The 19,239-nt window shown below is 30.6% G+C and overlaps 3 protein-coding genes across 4 annotated transcripts; 1 reads left to right on the top strand and 2 right to left on the bottom strand.

The window, feature by feature from the left end:
• Positions 1-3,096: 3,096 nt before the first annotated feature.
• Positions 3,097-8,916, top strand: LOC105195931 (double-strand-break repair protein rad21 homolog). 2 transcript variants are annotated; one of them, XM_011161572.3, is made up of 13 exons: positions 3,097-3,279; positions 3,666-3,835; positions 3,918-4,147; positions 4,227-4,410; positions 4,821-4,980; positions 5,049-5,238; positions 5,616-5,839; positions 5,921-6,141; positions 6,224-6,409; positions 7,020-7,400; positions 7,755-7,889; positions 8,055-8,210; positions 8,290-8,916. In XM_011161572.3, exons 2-13 carry the CDS (start codon positions 3,692-3,694, stop codon positions 8,413-8,415), a joined length of 2,337 nt encoding a protein of 778 aa, XP_011159874.1. In that variant the 5' UTR covers positions 3,097-3,279; positions 3,666-3,691; the 3' UTR covers positions 8,416-8,916. The 2 variants fall into 2 exon arrangements, with proteins under 2 accessions (XP_011159874.1, XP_011159875.1); XM_011161573.3 differs by lacking the exon at positions 3,097-3,279 and adding an exon at positions 3,309-3,457.
• A 1,717-nt stretch (positions 8,917-10,633) lies between these two features.
• On the bottom strand, positions 10,634-15,197 carry LOC105194305 (T-complex protein 1 subunit alpha). Its single transcript, XM_026132198.2, has 10 exons — positions 14,950-15,197; positions 13,460-13,545; positions 13,242-13,370; positions 13,023-13,120; positions 12,752-12,862; positions 12,228-12,633; positions 11,661-11,863; positions 11,298-11,490; positions 11,060-11,223; positions 10,634-10,982 (listed from the first exon to the last, which is right to left on the bottom strand). The coding sequence occupies exons 1-10, from the start codon at positions 15,020-15,022 to the stop codon at positions 10,769-10,771; spliced, it is 1,677 nt and encodes a 558-aa protein (XP_025987983.1). The 5' UTR covers positions 15,023-15,197; the 3' UTR covers positions 10,634-10,768.
• A 1,679-nt stretch (positions 15,198-16,876) lies between these two features.
• Positions 16,877-18,286, bottom strand: LOC105206015 (THAP domain-containing protein 1). The gene is made up of 3 exons (XM_039452159.1): positions 18,064-18,286; positions 17,600-17,806; positions 16,877-17,413 (listed from the first exon to the last, which is right to left on the bottom strand). Exons 1-3 carry the CDS (start codon positions 18,150-18,152, stop codon positions 16,975-16,977), a joined length of 735 nt encoding a protein of 244 aa, XP_039308093.1. The 5' UTR covers positions 18,153-18,286; the 3' UTR covers positions 16,877-16,974.
• Between the last annotated feature and the right edge of the window lie 953 nt (positions 18,287-19,239).

Genomic DNA, 19,239 nt, shown 5'->3' with positions numbered 1-19,239 from the left:
ATTGACAAAGTTCGTCCCAGCACCTCGCCAGCAGCAATTCGACGGGATTGGCGAAGGAATTTTCGAGGCCGACGCCGCCTGTCATCAGGAACATCATCAAGAGCTGACTCTGCTTGTTCAGCAAGTTCATAGTGGTTCACAGATAGCAGGAGCGAGAAAAGCAGCTTGTAGTTCTCGAAAAGCGAGCAGCATATATTGATTTTTTTATAGGAAATTGTAAAAAATTTTAAGTATTAAATGAAGAAAAATAAAATATTTTGGTCAATTATTTTATATTGGATACTTTTATATAAATTATTAAAACGTAAAAAAAACGAATAAGATGGTATAATAGAAGATGGCGTGTGAGACCTGTAAATCAAATAAGACATTTATATGGCGATTATGAAATACTTTTTCAACACTTAAAAAATGATGAGACTTTATTTTTTCGTTACACAAGGATGAGTTTGCCATTGTTTAATAAACTAGTTCAATTAACTGAACCTTATTTAAGAAAAAATAGTTATCAAGCACTTCCTGCAGAACAAAGACTGCTAATAGTATTAAGGTAATAAAGCAATTTTCTTATCTGTGTTTGAAAAAAATTACATCCTTTATAAAGTACAAATAAACACAAGTTTTGTAATAGGCACATTTGACAGATAAAAAATTAGTTTAGGGCAATTTTGTTAAATATTGAATTATTAGTATTTATTTTTTTAAGAATCTGTTGATTGGTAAAAAATAAAATAGTATATACTTAAACATTGTGCAGAATAATTAACTATTTGTTTTGAAATGTGCCTTGATAGTGATTTTTTATTATAATCAATGTTAATAATATAGGTATTGAAACAAATGTTTGTTAGATATCTTGCCACTGGAGATCTTCCCTTATCTATTGCTCTAGCTTTTCGCATTGGTGAATCGACAGTGCGTATGTTAATTAAAGAAGTATGTCAGGTTTTAATAAATGTATTACAACCAATATATATGTCACCACCAAATGAAGAAGAATGGAAATGTTATGCTGAAGGTTTTTGGAAAAGATGGAATATGCCAAATTGTGGGGGAGCAGTCGACGGCAAACACATTACTTTGCAATATCCCCCTAATTCAGGAAGTCTTTTCTTTAATTATAAAAAATATTACAGTATTGTCTTGATGGCAGTAGCTAACCATGTATATAGATTCACGTTAGTAGATGTTGGTGCTTATGATGGTAACAGCGATGGCGGAATTTTCAATGAGTCATTAATTGGAGAAAATCTGAAAAATGAAAATTTTAATCTACCAAAAGGAACTGACTATATATATGTGTGTGTGTGTGTGTGTGTGTGTGTGTGTGTGTGTGTGTGTGTGTGTGCGTGTATGTGTGTGTGTAGAATAAATTCAATTTAATATATATATATATTTTGCAAGCTCAATCAACTGGTGGATAAAATTTAACTTGAGGTTATGTGACTCTTGAAATTTATCATATTCTTCTTGTATTAATACATAATTTTAATAATTAACAAGATTGGATAATTTGAATTTAATTATATTATTATTTCATATTATATTGAAGAAACAGATGCTCACTTATTTCCTGTACGTCAATGTATGCCTCTCACCCTAATTACAAGCTGCTTTTCTCGCTTCTGCTGTCTGTGAACCACTATAAACTTGCTGAACAAGCAGAGTCAGTTCTTGATGATGTTCCTGATGACAGGCGGCGTCGGCCTCGAAAATTCCTTCGCCAATCTCGTCGAATTGCTGCTGGCGAGGTGCTGGGACGAGCTTTGTCAATTGCACAACGTGCCAGGATTTACAGCAAACTTTTCTGAAAAATACAGATTAACATGCCAACATTAAAGCAAACAGTCTCTATAAAAAATGTATTAAATTTCTTTATAAAAACTAATAAAAATTCTTCTCAAATTTAATAAAAACTTAATTTTCAAGTACATTAAATAAATCTTCTTAAACATAGAAGTTAGGTTATATACATTTATTGAAATGTATTTCAATGTATAAAACATATTTCACGTTTTACATATTTAAAAAAATTGAATATAATTACTGATATTTATAAATTATTCATTTATTATGCAGTAAAGTAATTACATGTTTAAATACGTAATATTCTTCGTAACGATAAACACCTCACTGGCCCCTTGAGACTGCTTGAGACATAAGACATAAGACAGTTATTGTGCGTTCCTAAAGACAAAGACTTAAGTCATAAAACTTGTCTTAAGGTTATAAGTCAGCCATTCTGCTCAGGCCCTAAAGATTGTAGTGGGGGTTCGATGTCGCTTCTCTCTTTGACCTAGAGTCCTATATAAAGAGAGAAGCGACATTGATGTCCGAAGTTCTGATTGGTAATCTGATTGATACTTGATTGGCTAAGCGAGCAGCCATATTGTGACCACAGCTGTTTGTAGAATGATACGAATGGTGTTATTGGTGTTTGATGACGTTAAGCGGTCTCAAAATGGCGGTGGAGGACTCAATTGGATACTGAAAGTTGTGGTGGGGGTTCGATGTCGCTTCTCTCTTTATATAGGCTTTGTTTACACCGAATACTTGATACGCGTAATATTTAGTAACTTTCTATTCAATTATCTTAATTTCGGTAATAAATTTAATGAATAGTATATTAAGCTGGTACAATATGAATCAAGATAATTAATTAAATATAGATATCACGTATACATTTACACGTATTGTCGAAATTAAGACAATTTAATAGAAAGTTACTTGTTAGTATGCATGTCAAGTATTCGGTGTAAACATAGGACTCTAGTCTCTGCAAGCTAACAAACCGTTTGTTTTCTGTTCCTGAACTCTCTAAATAAGTGTACACTTAAAATGAAATAGATAGATGTTTCAAAATTAGCGAAAGCAAGAAGGAACGTTCCAGTGCAGTCTAGTGCAGAAATAGAAAACAAGCCTAAAATCATAAACAGCGTAGTTAGTTACAGTGTTACCAAGTTTATTATTAAAAGGGATATTTTCGATAGAACTTTCGGAATACACCCCGGAACTTAGCTGCGTTCCGAAATTTACTGCCAGTACTGAAAATCTATTGAGATTGAGTTTCGGAACAACGATTTAACGGTGAATCGCTATGTTGGTACGAATGGTCGCGCGTAATCGTGGTGAGTTTCGGGTACGCGTCGGGGTGAGAGTGTACCGTATTGCCGTATGCGCCGATGATCTGAGAAATTCTCGCCTGTGCGATATTTTTTGTGCGAAATATGTTACAACTCTGCGTGGCCTAACTACGGGACGGAATTTCGGCGAATCGCTGTGCGTATCGTAGTGAAAAACTGGTATCAGGGGTTTGACGTTACTCCGTAACCGCCAAAACTGTAGACGGAAACGCCATCTTGTGCATTGATGTTTATATTTTACACAAATCGTACATCCACCGTTGACTTTTTATATGCATTTTATGGATTAGACCGAATGCCACAACGTTGATATCGTGGGTCTAATACTGAATTTCTTTGTAGACTTCTGTACTTTCTTTCGTATCTTATTTCAAATGTATTGTTTTATTGCCAAAAGAATATTTTAGTAATCTATTAGGACGGGATGGCGTTTGTCAAACATTTTCTTCTCTCTAATCCCTCTTCCTTTGCGTTGGAACGAAGACTCAATTTAATTAACTTATTAATTTTGTCTTTTCACAGATCAATACTAGAGAAATCCAAGAATCATGTTTTACGCACATTTTGTGTTGGCCAAGAAAGGGCCCTTGGCCCGTATATGGTTGGCTGCTCATTGGGACAAGAAATTAACGAAGGCACATGTATTTGAGACAAACATAGAGAAATCAGTGGATGGTATATTGCAACCAAAGGTAAACATTGTCTTAATAACTAGTGAGATTTAGCAAATGTTTTTGATATCTCGTTAAACTCTATTTATGATCTCTGTAATAGGTTAAGATGGCTTTACGGACATCAGGCCATTTATTACTGGGAGTGGTAAGAATTTATTCAAGGAAAGCCAAATATCTGCTAGCCGATTGCAATGAAGCTTTCGTAAAGATTAAAATGGCCTTCAGGCCTGGAATGGTAGATCTGCCTGAAGAACATAGAGAAGCAGCTGTAACGGCTATTACTTTGCCAGAAGTATTTCATGATTTCGATACTGCTATGCCTGAACTCAAGTAAGATAGTGTTATTAAGCTTTTATTCAAAAACTGTGTATATGTAGTTTTAATTGATAAATAAATTTTCTTTTTATAGAGATGTTGATATTGAAGCTCAGTTTAGTTTGAATCAATCTAGAGCTGAAGAAATAACAATGAGGGAAGACTATGGCAGTTTATCTTTGGTTACGCACGATCAGGGTTTTGGTGACATGAGTTTTGATGCTGAGCCACCAGAGTTGCTACGACATGGTAGTGGCATGGAACCTTCTTTAGATCAGGTATTTGTGTCATATTTAGCTTTATATATCTGATTACTGTATGTGATGAACAAAATTTAATATACTTTATAAGTGTTTCTAAAAATAATTGATATATTTTAGAATAATATAATATACAGATAAACAGAAAAATAGTATAAATATTCTAAAATAGTATATTATTCTAAAAAGTATATAAAAATTATAAAAACGTAGAATTCATAAACATTTATATAATAGCTCCATTTATTATTGTATATGTGTGTGACATGTAAATAAAACACTTGTTAAAAATTTTTAAATTTTTGTCTGAATTTTGTTAATAAGCAAAAATCAAATTCTATTTTTATTACATTTATTTTAAATTAATGAGTTATTTTCATATATTAATTTAATATACATTAATTTAAAATATTAATATTTGATTTTAGAGTCACATGTTGTTTAGTGATGGTTCAGGAATAGAGACAGCATTGGAACAAAAAGAAAAAGAGCCAGTTGCAGGAACATCTGCTACAACACAACCCATGGATATAGATACACCCATCAGAGATGATGGATTTGGTGGTCATCTTGGCCAAGATATTATATGTATGATAAAAATAATTTGTATTCTTGTAATCAAGATCCGACGATTCTTTACAATTATTATGTTTTAGCGGGAGGACTCTTTGAAGGTGGTTTATTTGATGAAGCTCCAATGGGTGAAGTACCTGTACCTGAGGTTAGTTCGATAAATGAGCAACAGGAAGCAGGTACGGCTCCTGGAACTGCTGCTTCCGTGCACGACGAATCTGACGAGGATATGGATCACTTTGGTGGTCCAGCCTCTCCAATGGGAGGCATGAGGTATTTATTACTTTTACAAAATAAGATAGTATAATTATAGTAAAATTCTAAAATATACTATCAAAAAAGGAAAATTAAATAATAAAGCATGATTGATAAGACTCAAACATTTGATCTTCCAATAATTTTTATTAACTTTATTCACAATAAATGAACATGCGATCCAATCTTGGAATGAAATACATGTTTATTTATTGTCCAAAATATTCAGAGGCTAAATCGGTCAACTTTAATTTTTGTTATCTAATTTTTCTTTCTTGATTTATTGCTATTTTTATTTTTGTGTGTGTGTGTGTGTGTGTGTGTGTGTGTATGTATGTATATTTTTCTATATAAAACTTCAATTATGCTAATACATTGAGTACATTTATGTGTAGCTCTGACGGCTCTAGACCAGCCACACCTGCAGCAGCTGGAGAGGAAATTGAGGGAAGAATAAGCGTCGCAAGTCGGCGTTTTACACCAGCTCCACCAGTTATACCAGAAGAACATGCTATTGACAATATAGAAGAGCCACCACCTTTACAAGATCAAACCACATTATTACATGATGAGGAAGAAAGCTTTGCGCTAGCTCCAATTGATGCGTCTGCTTTGAAAGGTAAGTTTTTTTATTCTCATATTGGTCAACTCGTATACATTTGTTTTCTGGAACTAATAAAAAAATCATTGGTTTTCTCAGGATTCACAAAAGCTAAACGCAAGCGTAAACTTATTGTCGATGAAGTAAAAAATATTTCTGGTGAAGAAATGAAGGCACAGCTGTCTGATACTAGTGATATCATCACAACATTGGACTTGGCACCACCTACGAAAAGATTAATGCACTGGAAGGAAACTGGTGGCGTGGAAAAGCTCTTTGCTCTGCCAGGAAGGCCTATCCCGGCTCGTGTTCTATTTAAAGTAATATTTTACATTACACGATTGTGTTTAAATAACGAACAATTCACATGATATAAATATTTTATCTTAATTATCAAAACAGAATTATCAAAGACATCTGACCAGCAAGTCTTATGATCATGAAGACTTTGGACGACTTGGAACTGAAGAAGATGGAATGTCTTTGGAACAAATGAGAGATGCCCCAGAAACAGAAGTAACCTCTTACGAACAAAGTATCCTCAATAAGCGTACAGGGCGAAAACGGAAAGCACCACAAGATGATGAGGTTAGTTATATAAAATAAAAGAAGAGATTTTTTTTTTAAGAATGAAATATTTGCAAAATTTTAAGGCTTCTGACTTCTCAGCCGAGAACTCCGCATTGACGGTAGCGACATTCCGTCGCGGACAAAATTGGAACTAATAGACGTGAAACGTGACAGATTGACGATGAGATGTTGTGCATGTCATTTTGTTATTATGTGTTTCATTGTGAAAATATGACTTATCTCGTGTTTACCAAATTCGTAAGAATAGATCGCGAGTAAAGTTTCTTTGAATTTTATACATAAAAGCACATTTTTCACTCCTTTCGATAGCTATCCGTGTGTTTTTCTGTCTGAATAGGCGTCACTTTACGTGCTTTTTACAACTATTTACTGACTATTAGGTGAAAAAAGTATAATCGTGACCGATATTTAGAAGTGTTTTAAAGCCATCTGATTAGTCTGTTTTATCTAAATTGGCTTTATTTACAAATGACACGTCGGACAAAATTACATGTCATTTTACGCAATTTCTCGCTTCTAACGTCACGACTTCAATATGGCCGCGGCGAGTACTTAGGAGCCTTAATGAATTAAATTAATATTAATGTAAATTTTGTATTATGTTTAGATAAGGCCACCTCAACCACCTCAACCAACTCCAGCAGACTTTAACCAATCAAATGAAGCAGTGGAAATTCCAAACATAATTGCACAACATAATCTTTCTTCAGAATCAACCATACCACCCGAAGTATCTTTACCAGCAGAACCATCGGTTTCCGACATAAGCAGCATTGTGCCTTCTGGGGAACCATCAGAAGTTGCACCGCCAGCTACCGAAACGCCTTTGCTCGGTTCGGAAATACCACAAATCGCTCCAGCTGAAGTCAGTTCGATACTCGGCACACACGAAGAGCCGCAAATACCGTCAACATCGGCACAGGAAGAAGCTGTCGCCACCGTACAAACATCCGATATGCCGCAGATGGAGAATATGGGTTATGACCAAGTGAGTTGAAAAATTTTTATTCTGTGATAAATGCATGAAAAATAAATAATTAATGTCTTGTAACATACAATTCACTAAGTGTATTTGTGTTTTAGTTCTTCTAATTGTATCATTATATTATAATTATGCTTTTTTATACATTACTGTTTAATTGAATTTCTTTATTAATGTAGCTAGTGCAGGAACAGTCAATTAGACAACTTAGACCAATGGCAGTGCTAAATTAGCTAAGATTGCTATAATTTCTACTCTCAAAAGAGACTCAATTAATGAAAACAACACTATATATTAAATCCAAAAAATGGTTATACATTAAATATAAAAACTCTTATCAATATTCCATTCTTTCAACAGGCACAACCACAGGTTTCATACATGGGTTATGACGAACAACATCCTCCAGCACATACGCCTGGTGCTATTTCTGAAAGAGGACCCGCTACACCGTGGAATCATGAAGATTACGAGTTTCCACCATCCGTTGGACCTGTAATATACTCAATATTCATAAAATTATTTTTAAATGCTATTTATAAAAATTGCTATTTATATACTTATATAATTAATATACTGTTTTTTATACATTTTATCATTACAAACTTTGTAGAATCCAAAAGAATCTAAAAACATAATTATAATGTGTTACTTTTTCAGCAAGAAGAACAGCAAATGGATGAAACTTATGAGCAGTTTGAAGAACGCGTTCTTAACAAAAGAGCAGCCCATATGTATCACGTTATTAAAAGCAAATTAGATACCAAAGATAAATTAACACTGTCGGAGATGGCATTCAAAAATAATCGCAAGCAGGTTGGTATACTTTAGAAAATTGTAAAATCTCTCTATGCAAGATTTTTATGTTAATAAAAAAATAATTCTATTTTTACAGGTTGCACAGAAGTTTTATACACTATTAGTTCTGAAAAAGTTTCAAGTATTAGAACTCAATCAAGAATATTCATACGCTGAAATTATAGTCACAAAAGGACCAAAATTCGAAAATCCTGCATTGTAAAAATTTATGCTCTCAATCATAAAATTTTGCGTATTAATGAAGAAAGGACGTTAACATTTGTTTACAGATAAAATATCAAAATAACAGATTTTCATAAAAAATGTTAAATTAAAATATTGGAAGAATTAATTGTTTTTAATGACAGAATGACTTGTCTGATTTTTTATTTCCCTGTCTTGGATAGATGCATAATGAATGAATACTACTTATTATAATTACTTTAATGACATTACATTCTTTTTTCACGCATATATATGTATATACTACATTGATTGCTTTTTACTTAAATAAATTCTTATTAGTTGTATTTGTATTTTTTTTTTCCAAAATTAATTGTCTTGCATTATTCATCAATCCAAACAGGGTTTGTACATAAATAAAACAAATAATTAAAAAATATTTTACGACATGTGTATCATCATTAATAACTTGAATGTATTACAAAAAGGTCCAAAACTACAGGTACTCTTGACATTAATAAATTTTGATATAATTATCAACTTTTATTTGAAAATATTTAATGATAAATTATTAATGCAATTACATATTTCTGGATTTTCAATTTATAAAATTGAAGAGCTAATTTATATATATATATATATATATATATATATATATATATATATATATATATCATACATGCATGCATGCATGCATGCATGCATACATACATGCATACATACATGCATACATACATGCATACATACATACATACATACATACATACATACATACATACATACATACATACATACATACATACATACATACATACATACATACATACATACATACATACATACATACACACAACCACACACATTTATATTGTAAACAGTTATTAATGGAAGAATTAGTTTAACAATTTGCGAATAATAATTTTATGTATTATCACAATATAAAAATATATTTTCTATTCACATCTTGCTTCAAAATAGTAAAGACATTGGAAATCAAGCTAAATTTTGAAAATTTTATTTATAATACTTTTATCAATTGAAATCATTAATGTCATAAAAATTATCACTATTAGCACATCTTTCCTTTAAATAACCATTTTAAAAATTAATAACTACTGCATATGAATCGATAAGTCAATAAAATGTGATTATATAGTGCTAGTTATTTTCGGAAAGAAAATAATGTGTACTATATAATATAAAAAAATTATTTAATGTTTGTTTTGCTGTTATACTTGTATGTCTAATGATATACAAAAATGTTACAAAAAAACAAACTGTTTTAACTAAACGTTCGTCATTAAACTTTTGCAATAAAGTCATAAATTTACATTGTAAATAAACATATAATCAAGATAAAACAAATTGTTAAAATATCATAAAAACTAATACTGTGTCATTAAGTTTGAAATCAGTTAACTGCCATGATGTAACAAATGTATTGTAAATAACATCTATTTAATGAATTATTTGTTTATTTAAAAAATATCGTTTATAAACGATATTGAACCTATTCTGAACATACATATCATATAATACTTAAAACTGTTATTCTCCATTATTTTCCATTAATGAACTGTTATACTGGCTATATATTAGATAATAATTTATTAAGTTAGTAAACATGTTTCTTTATAATCATTTTTCTCTTTTATATGCGTGATTTTAAAAAAATGTCATATAAACTTAAAACTTATTAGTTTAATATTTTAAAGAAAATATTTTCTTTTTTATTGTATGGAATTTGTATGTTAAATACAATTTTATAGCGAGTAACACATTACACACATATTTAATATTATTTATGTTATATATAATATTTAGTAATATTATATTTTATATATCATTTTTATCTGAAATGAAAGAAATTTATAATAAGCGTGTGTAATAAGTATTAATTTAAGTTACATTCATTGTTAAATAATTACAACAGACATTTGGATTGGTATAATTAGCATAAACGGTATGAAATACATTTTCGATATACTGTAAATATCGGTTATTATATTAACTACAAAATTTCCTTAAACATAAAAGTTTATTCATATAAAATAGCAAAAAAATGTAAGTTTAAAAACATTCTAGTTTTTAGTAATAAACACAAAATTAAACATCTCTTATGTTCTTTTTAGCATAAACGTTAGAAATACTATATTTTATTACAGTATTAATGCAATCAAATAAATATAACACTATAAAATAGCTTTAAATTTTAGCAGTATTTTATACGCACGTAGACAAATTGTTCACATGCAATATACGAGCAGCAAGTTGTAATTAAATCTTTATTATCACGTAATATTTGTATACGTAATGAAACATTTACAAATCTTTTACACATTTTTCTCGTATAAACATCATATTCAACATAAATATGTAAATGCATTTTGATATTAATCTTCCAATTCGCCAGCTTCCATAGCATCTTGATAAGATTTAGGTTGTTTCGAACGGTCGGGATCTAGTTTAATCATATCATCAATTCGAAGAATAGTTATAGCTGCTTCAGTAGCAAATTTCAAAGATTTAATTTTTGAAATGGCTGGTTCTAACACGCCTGCTTTTTTGTTATCTCTTATGCTGCCCACGAGTAAATCAAGACCCACCCTGAAAAGAACAAATACGATTTATTTTAATATTTTATTTTATATGACAAATAATAAAGAGGATAAGCGGAAATTTACCATTTCAAATCAACAAGATCTGGTTTTGTTATACTGGAATTATGATAGGCTCGCAACTTGGCGACAAGATCGGTTGCATCTTGTGCAGCATTCACGGCCAGTGTTTTTGGTATAATTAATAAAGATCGAGCAAATTCTGCAATAGCCAGTTGTTCTCGAGAGCTCTGTAATATAGACGTGCGTAATATTTTATGATAAAAAAAGAAACTGATAAAAAAAATGTAAAATTTAATGATACCAATGACGTTGCAAAGTTTTCTAGATATATTGAGAGTGCAGCTTCCACACAACCTCCACCCGCAACAACGTGTTTGCTTTCCAAAACTCTCTTGACAACGCATAATGCATCATGTATTGAACGTTCCATCTCGTCGCAGTAATAATCGTTTGGTCCGCGTAAAATAATAGAACTTGCTGTGCGTGCCTTGGGTCTTTTGAAAAAGATTATTAATCATTATTATTGTTGTTTTTCATAATACTAATTATTATATGAAAAATTATATGGAAATATATTCTAACAAATATATGCGAAATAACGAACTAATATAGGAACTTTTCATGGAATTTCACAAATATCTAATAAGTAGCAAAATATATATACCCTTTAATCAAAATAAGCTCATCGTCGCATATCATCTCTTGTATTACTTCAGCAGCCTCTCCTAAGTAACTAGCATCAAAGCTCTCTTCTCCTTCCATGTTAGTCAATGAAGTTAAAAATTGCGCGCCTGTAGCTTTAGCAATTCTTTTCAGATCAGCTTTCTTGCACCTACGCACTGCCATGGTCTTAGCTTCTACAAAATACTGTAGAAAGATTAAGATAAATAACGGAATGACAAGTAGCTTCGTATAGAAGCGATGGATTCATAAGCGACAAGTTTGGTTTCAAGTCCGTTATTCCAAATACTTTAGTTTATAAAAGATGAGTTTTCAATGAGAGAGATTATGAGTTGATGTAATTGTAGTCCATTTTGAGAATAAACATATAGATGAATATTGTGTTAACTTCTAACATTTTCTCGAAAATGCGTAAATTGTGCAACAAACGACTTCACTACAATAGAAGTGTGAGTGAATACTACACACCCATAACATTTTATTAAAATTGTTGAGAAACTTCTCAAAGGTTCCCCTTGTAAAATGTATCACTTGAAATGTACAATTGTACCTTTAAGCACAAATCGTCGATGCCACCAGATAAAAGAACGACATTAGCTCCAGCAGTAAGGATCTTCTGAATACGCTCCTTGGTAATGTCTGCCTCGCGCTGACGAATAGCCTCAAGGTTCTCGGGATCAGTGACAAGTACCTCAACGCCTAACTTCATCTTTGCTTTCTGCAAAGAAAAGTCCAGACACGCGATTTTTGCGTTTGATATCCTCTTCGGCATTGCTTGAGAGGCAACAGTGCAATTCAATGCATATCCTTGCACCAAAACAGACTCTCGCACACTTTTTCCATGTGCTTTCAAGACATTAACGGCTTTAACAGGGTACAAAAAGCCTCCCTTGCCGTCGCTGATTTTTATCGCGTTAGCAGCATCAACTACTACGTTGCCAAAGAAATTAGCATCACTAATTATTATTATTAGTGATTAGTCATGGAAAATATATTAAATAATTATCACCTTTATCAAATATTGAAAATTGTATTGAGATTGTAAATAAGAACTACAAATAACAAAAAGGATACGCTCCAATAATTTTGCTCGACATAGACGTCTTTGCAATATTAACTAAGCAGTCTCTTCCAAGTTCGTCCACACTGACAGTAAGATGTTCTTGAATGTATTTGCATGCTTCTCTGAAATTAATTTCATGTGAAAATTGTATAAATTAAAATTTTCTTTTAACTGTTAATTTGGTAAAATGCAATACATTTTCGTTCATTAATAATTTAGTTAATAAATAATTCACATCAAAAGTAAAATGATTAATAATAAAGTAGATGATTGAATATTTACTTGCAAGCAAGCCTGTAACCACTAATGACTGAAGTTGGATGTATCTTTTGCTTCACTAGTTCGTCCGCATTTTTTAAAAGCTCAGCTGCTATTATGACCTATAAAATAGCATTGTAATATATATATATATATATATATATATATATATATATATATATATATATATATTCAACTTTAAGTAAATTTGATTAAAAGTACAAATATAAATAAATCACTTACCACTGAAGTAGTACCATCTCCAACTTCCTCATCTTGTAGCTGAGCTAATTCAACTAAAACACGTGCAGCTGGGTGTTCAACTTCTAACAAACTTAAGATAGTTGCGCCATCATTGGTAACAGTAACATCCTAAAAACATTATAAATAATATTAACATAATATTTAATCTTTCAAATTCTTTATATTTAACATATTTTAAAAGATAGCTAAACACATACACCAATGTCGTCAACCAACATTTTATCCAAACCAACTGGACCCAAAGAACTTTTAACTATATTAGCAATTGCACAAGCAGCCATAACTGGAAAAAAATAAAAATAATATACTTATTTCATATACTTACACACATGTAATTTACATATATCAAATTAAAACCATATACAATTCAAAAATTATATATAAATATAGGATGTTTTTTCCCTGTGATCATCAAACTTAATTACATAAAAAACATATATACATATATATAAATATAAAAATTACAAGTAGTAAAAAAAATACATTTATAAAAGCATGATACAAACTTTTTATATGTAAACATAAAGATATCAATAACTTGCAAAGATATTAATACTTTTTAACTCAAACCTCATTCAAACTCACATTATTATTTCGAATTTATAACAAACTTTTATCATACTTGAGTGACTTTATAATGTAAACAATTATCTAAGATGATTTCTCCATTCAAATTCTTTAATTATTTTCAATCTGTATACTATGAATATAATTCATAATTTAATATAATTCATTATTTTTATTATACAAAATAGGTCTTGCAAATCATAAGGTCTTTGAATAATAGATATGGTTCAGCAAAAAAATTTGCTGTGACATGAGCTCCATTTTTCTGACATTAAGATGTAAACAAAACATTATAAGTGACTATTTTCGATTAGCATAATAAACTGGTCTATTAAATTATGAATTGCTAAATGTAAGAAAGGAGTAGATGCACGAGTTTACTAACATTAATAAATACGTTTCAGTCATTTTGACCAAAATATTTTTGCACATGTGTATGTGTATTATAACTAAATAACAATTAATAAGGAAACTTCCTTATAATTCAAAGAAACATATTAGTTAATAAAAATAATTTTATTACGTCGCTTTTTCCAATAAATTTCATTTCCGTCGCTTTCTTCTTAAGTTAAATTGATAAGACCAGATTTATGCAAAGTAAACATTTGATGAAAACAATAAACATGTAAAACATCTGTTTTGCATTAAATAGTAATTTATGTCTTGGTTGCCAACCTCAATTACCAAATGTTCTTTTTCGCCTTATACGTGAGGCACGTGTTAGCACATATTCGAACATGTTTCATTTCAAATAGCATTTTTAAAAGTTTCTGACACGAAGTTAACTGGCTTTGATTTCTATTATAGTTTTTCCTCTGTATATCTTGCTTTGCCAGTAATATCTCATTCGACGATTAACCATTTCAAACTCGCTAAGAAGATTAAAATAAAATATACATAACTCAATAAATAAAAAGGTACGATTTTGCATTACACATAAAACGATAGCAACAATTAGTTGCAGAGCCGATAGATTGTTACTAATATCTACGACTCGTTTCGTGAATTCATAGATTTTTCAATGAGAAAACGGCAATTGCTGTAGCGTGGATAAGAATGACGCCCAGAACTTCTGAGGCTATAAAGGGACGCGTTATAACCAAACTTTGTGAAATGATACCATTTTGTGTTCGAACCGGTGCTCCCGACTGTCTGATGCCTCCAACGGCTAAAGGACTTGCTACCGTCGACATTGCGAGGAAATCACTATTACTCCAACACGACGCAGATACGAAATCACGATAATCACGTTGCTCGTAACACCGGCAAGAAACCGAATGGAGAAGGCAAACGAGACTTGATGATCAATGATGGTCGTCGCTTTTGTCTTCTTAAATGGGCTTTGGCTCTTTCCGATTCGTGGATTTCGTGGTCGGCGCTTAACTTCATTTCTTACTTCCTTTTACGGTCAAATGTAATATCAGCGGCTATTGGCCACATCACGGTTCGTCTTCGCACATGATTGGGTGCATCTAAAGACGCAAACGAGCCGCGTTCAGAAACATCGTTCAGCCACACACACCCACATATCATTTTATCCTTGTTATTTACCAAACGTTAAACAAAGATAAATTAGTGCACCCGGGCGATATTTCTAAACGGCAGCCTCACTCACTAGAGCTAGAGTACCTCTAGTAAGGTATAGTCGTGAGCTAAAAGATTGCAACACGTTTTCTTTGATGGTTAGATGGTTTGATGCTTAATTGGTTGGATCCACAAGTAAGAACCAATGATGTTCACCGTTTGATGAGCAAGTCTACATTCCAAAAACAATCGAAGAAAATGTGTTGCAATCTTTTAGCTCACGATTGTACAGTCGTGTTCATTATAGTTGCGACACTTTTTCTTTGATGGTTTTTGGAATGTAACCTTGCTCATCGAGCGGCGAACGTAATTGGCTGGATCCACAAGTAAGAACCAATCATGTCCTCAGCTCTCGTTATAGTTGCGCGTTCAGAAACGCATCTAAGAAAAAGTGTCGCAACTATAATGAACACGACTGTACTAGAGGTATAGTCGTGAGCTAAAGGGTTGCAACACATTTTCTTCGATTGTTTTTGGAATGTAGACTTGCTTATCAAATGGCGAACGTCATTGGTTCTTACCTGTAGATCCAACCAATTAAGAATCGAACCATCTAATCATCGAAGAAAATGTATTGCAACCTTTTAGCTCACGACTGTACTCTAACTAGAGTCAACTAGAGCTACAGTAACATGGGAAGATGATTGGTTCTTACCTACCTACATACATGTTTAAACTGTCTATGCTTAATCAATTACTGGAAAATGTATTACAACCATTACTCTTTTCAATGACAAATTATACTTGGATCCAAATTTTAAAATTATGTCACTGTATATATATATATATATATATAATTTATATTTTTTTAACATAATCATATTATTTGTATAAAAATAGGAACAATAATATGTATCATTAATGTTATTGCAAATATCTTGATGTCATATATACATATATACATACATACATACATACATACATACATACATACATACATACATACATACATACATACATACATACATACATACATACATGCATACATACATACATGCATACATACATACATGTACACGCACGCACGCACGCACGCACGCACGCACGCACGCACGCACGCACGCACGCACGCACGCACGCACGCACGCACGCACGCACGCACGCACGCACGCACGCACGCACGCACGCACGCACGCACGCACGCACCACGCACGCACGCACGCACGCACGCACGCACGCACGCACGCACGCACGCACGCACGCACGCACGCACGCACGCACGCACGCACGCACGCACGCACATGTATATGTGTATATATATATATATATATATATATATATATATATATATATTTGCAACCTAAATATAATTAATATAAAAGACTAGTGAAAATTTATGATTATTGAGTATAATTTAAACTTAGTACATTATATAGACAAACCAATATAAATGTAATACACAGTATAAATATAATTGAATACAATACACATATGTACACAATAAATAAATAAATATATATATATATATATTATAAACTTAAATTTATTTATCTGCAATGTATTACAATTAGAAGGAAGAGTACATTTTTCTTCAAATTTTCTAATAATATGCTTAAATTGTCTATTTTTTTTTATTTTTACGGAAAAGTTGAGTTTGCAAACTCTTTATAAGCATTTTTTTCTTTTTTATTACTTCTCTCAACATTTTAATAATGTCTATCAATTCATTTCGAGACATATTTTCTATTAGCGTATCCGTAATATCTCCAGGATATCTAATCTTCTTAGTAAATATTTTAGTACTTTGATCCACAATGCATTCTTTAACATGCATATTGGAAGAGGATGCATCATTTTCTTCATTGAACTGATGATCTACAGGTTCTTTTTTAATATTTTCTTGCAACTCATTTAAATTAATTTCAGTAGTTTTACTGCATTCAATTGAATTTTTATTTAAATTTTGAATAATTGAGACTGAATAATAAGGGTCATTTAATTCAGCTTCCTCAATTTTGATTTTGTAATCTAAATTGTCTCCATTTTCAGATATGTTTTCACTGTAAAAATATTCAATTAATAATTTTATAAAAAGAGAGAATATACATATTTATTACATATTTAATTTATATATTTCAATTTTCAAATTATAAAAAGTATCTTAAAGCATATTGAAAATTACAATATTTTAATAAAGAAAAATAGAAAACTAAATATATTTTATTATAAATCTAATTATACTTTACTTTTGTTCTGCATTGGGAAATATACTTGGAACAGCATTTCTTTTCAAACGAGTACTCTGCTGCAATCCAATTTGTTCAATTTGATCCTTTGTAAAATGTTTGATACAGATTTTACTGTATTTTGATGGCTTTGTAGCATTACTTTGTTTGTTTAAAATGAGCAATGCATTTATCCATTTTTCTTTAAGTTCTTTATCACTGGGAAATCTGAAAATAAAAATATAAAGAAAAATTATTTTTTGTATTAACCAAATATATATGAATACATATAAATAAATAAATATATATATATATATATATATATATATATATATATATATAGAGAGAGAGAGAGAGAGAGAGAGAGAGAGAGAGATTTATGATATTACTCCAAGGTGGTAGAAAAAGTGCCTTCAACCTTTCAAACAATATATCACAAACTTTCTATCATAATATACATGTATATGAGGTTAACTTTGACTTACCCATACATAGGTATCGTAGATTTATTTTTTTCAGTAATTTTTTTATAATTACTTGATGTACATCCTTCAACGAAACAATAAGCGACCATTTTGTCGTTTTAATTTGATATTTTATTCACTTAAAAACGTATTTATCGATATGACCGACATAACCAGTATGTCAGTGACGACGTTAGTTGCTATTATAAAGTATTCTTCGAGGCTTGAAGTTCAAGCCATTCAACTTTCATTGAAACCATTTTTTTCTATTTTTTATAGTTTTGATGATATTTTATAGTTTAGATAAAAGGAGATTATCTTGAAAGATTAAAATAATTTTTCCTGATAATTTTATTTTTTTTAAATCCTGTTAACTGTATTTTTGCACATACTTATAAAACAATTTAAACTTTCAAATGTTGTATATTAATGTGTGCTTATTTGTCTAAATTTACAGCTTTCTAACTGTTATGTGCAATCCAATTAATTCAGAAAAAATGGCGTTTTTTTTTTTAATGTGTAGCTAAAAACATATTGCTTCATTGATTAAAATAACAACAGAAAATAATAGTAGGTTTTTAGAAGAATAAATCATATTAATATATGCATTTCAGTAGTTATAAATGTCAAAGAAATATATATTTAAAAAATTGAGGAAAAAAAGATGGGACGTATATATCCCAATAAGGGTTAACATACTTCTAAATTAAAAAATTTAACAGCAAGTATAATTTTATCTTTGATTTAATAATTGTAAAATATTGTTATAAGAAAGGTCACATATTAATTGCATATTTTTATTTTACTTTAATACTTAAAAATAGTTACGAAAATGTGATAAATTTTATATTAAGCATAAAATATCTGAGTTTTCAACAATAATGAGTGATACTATTACAGATAAAAACATAAAACTATTAGTATCATTTTTTATACTCAAAATATATATCTTAATATATCTCAATATATGTTACTTATTTATAGATATGTTACACTGAAACTTTGAATATTCAATTTTATAGAAAAAAAATAATATAAATATACATCAGCCACAATCACATATAAAGAAATGTTACTAGTATTAAAATTTAATTTTCTAAATTTAAATTAATAAAGTCAAATAAACATCGACAATTCTGATTAAAAATCGAGATTGCACTCAAAATTCGATTGCTCAAGACAGCACATAAATATCTT

Source organism: Solenopsis invicta, chromosome 1 (genome assembly GCF_016802725.1).
Source record: "Solenopsis invicta isolate M01_SB chromosome 1, UNIL_Sinv_3.0, whole genome shotgun sequence".
NCBI classification, from domain to species: Eukaryota; Metazoa; Arthropoda; class Insecta; order Hymenoptera; family Formicidae; genus Solenopsis; species Solenopsis invicta.
The sequence above is the reverse complement of the archived record's forward strand: the minus strand, read 5'-3'. Positions and strand labels throughout refer to the sequence as shown.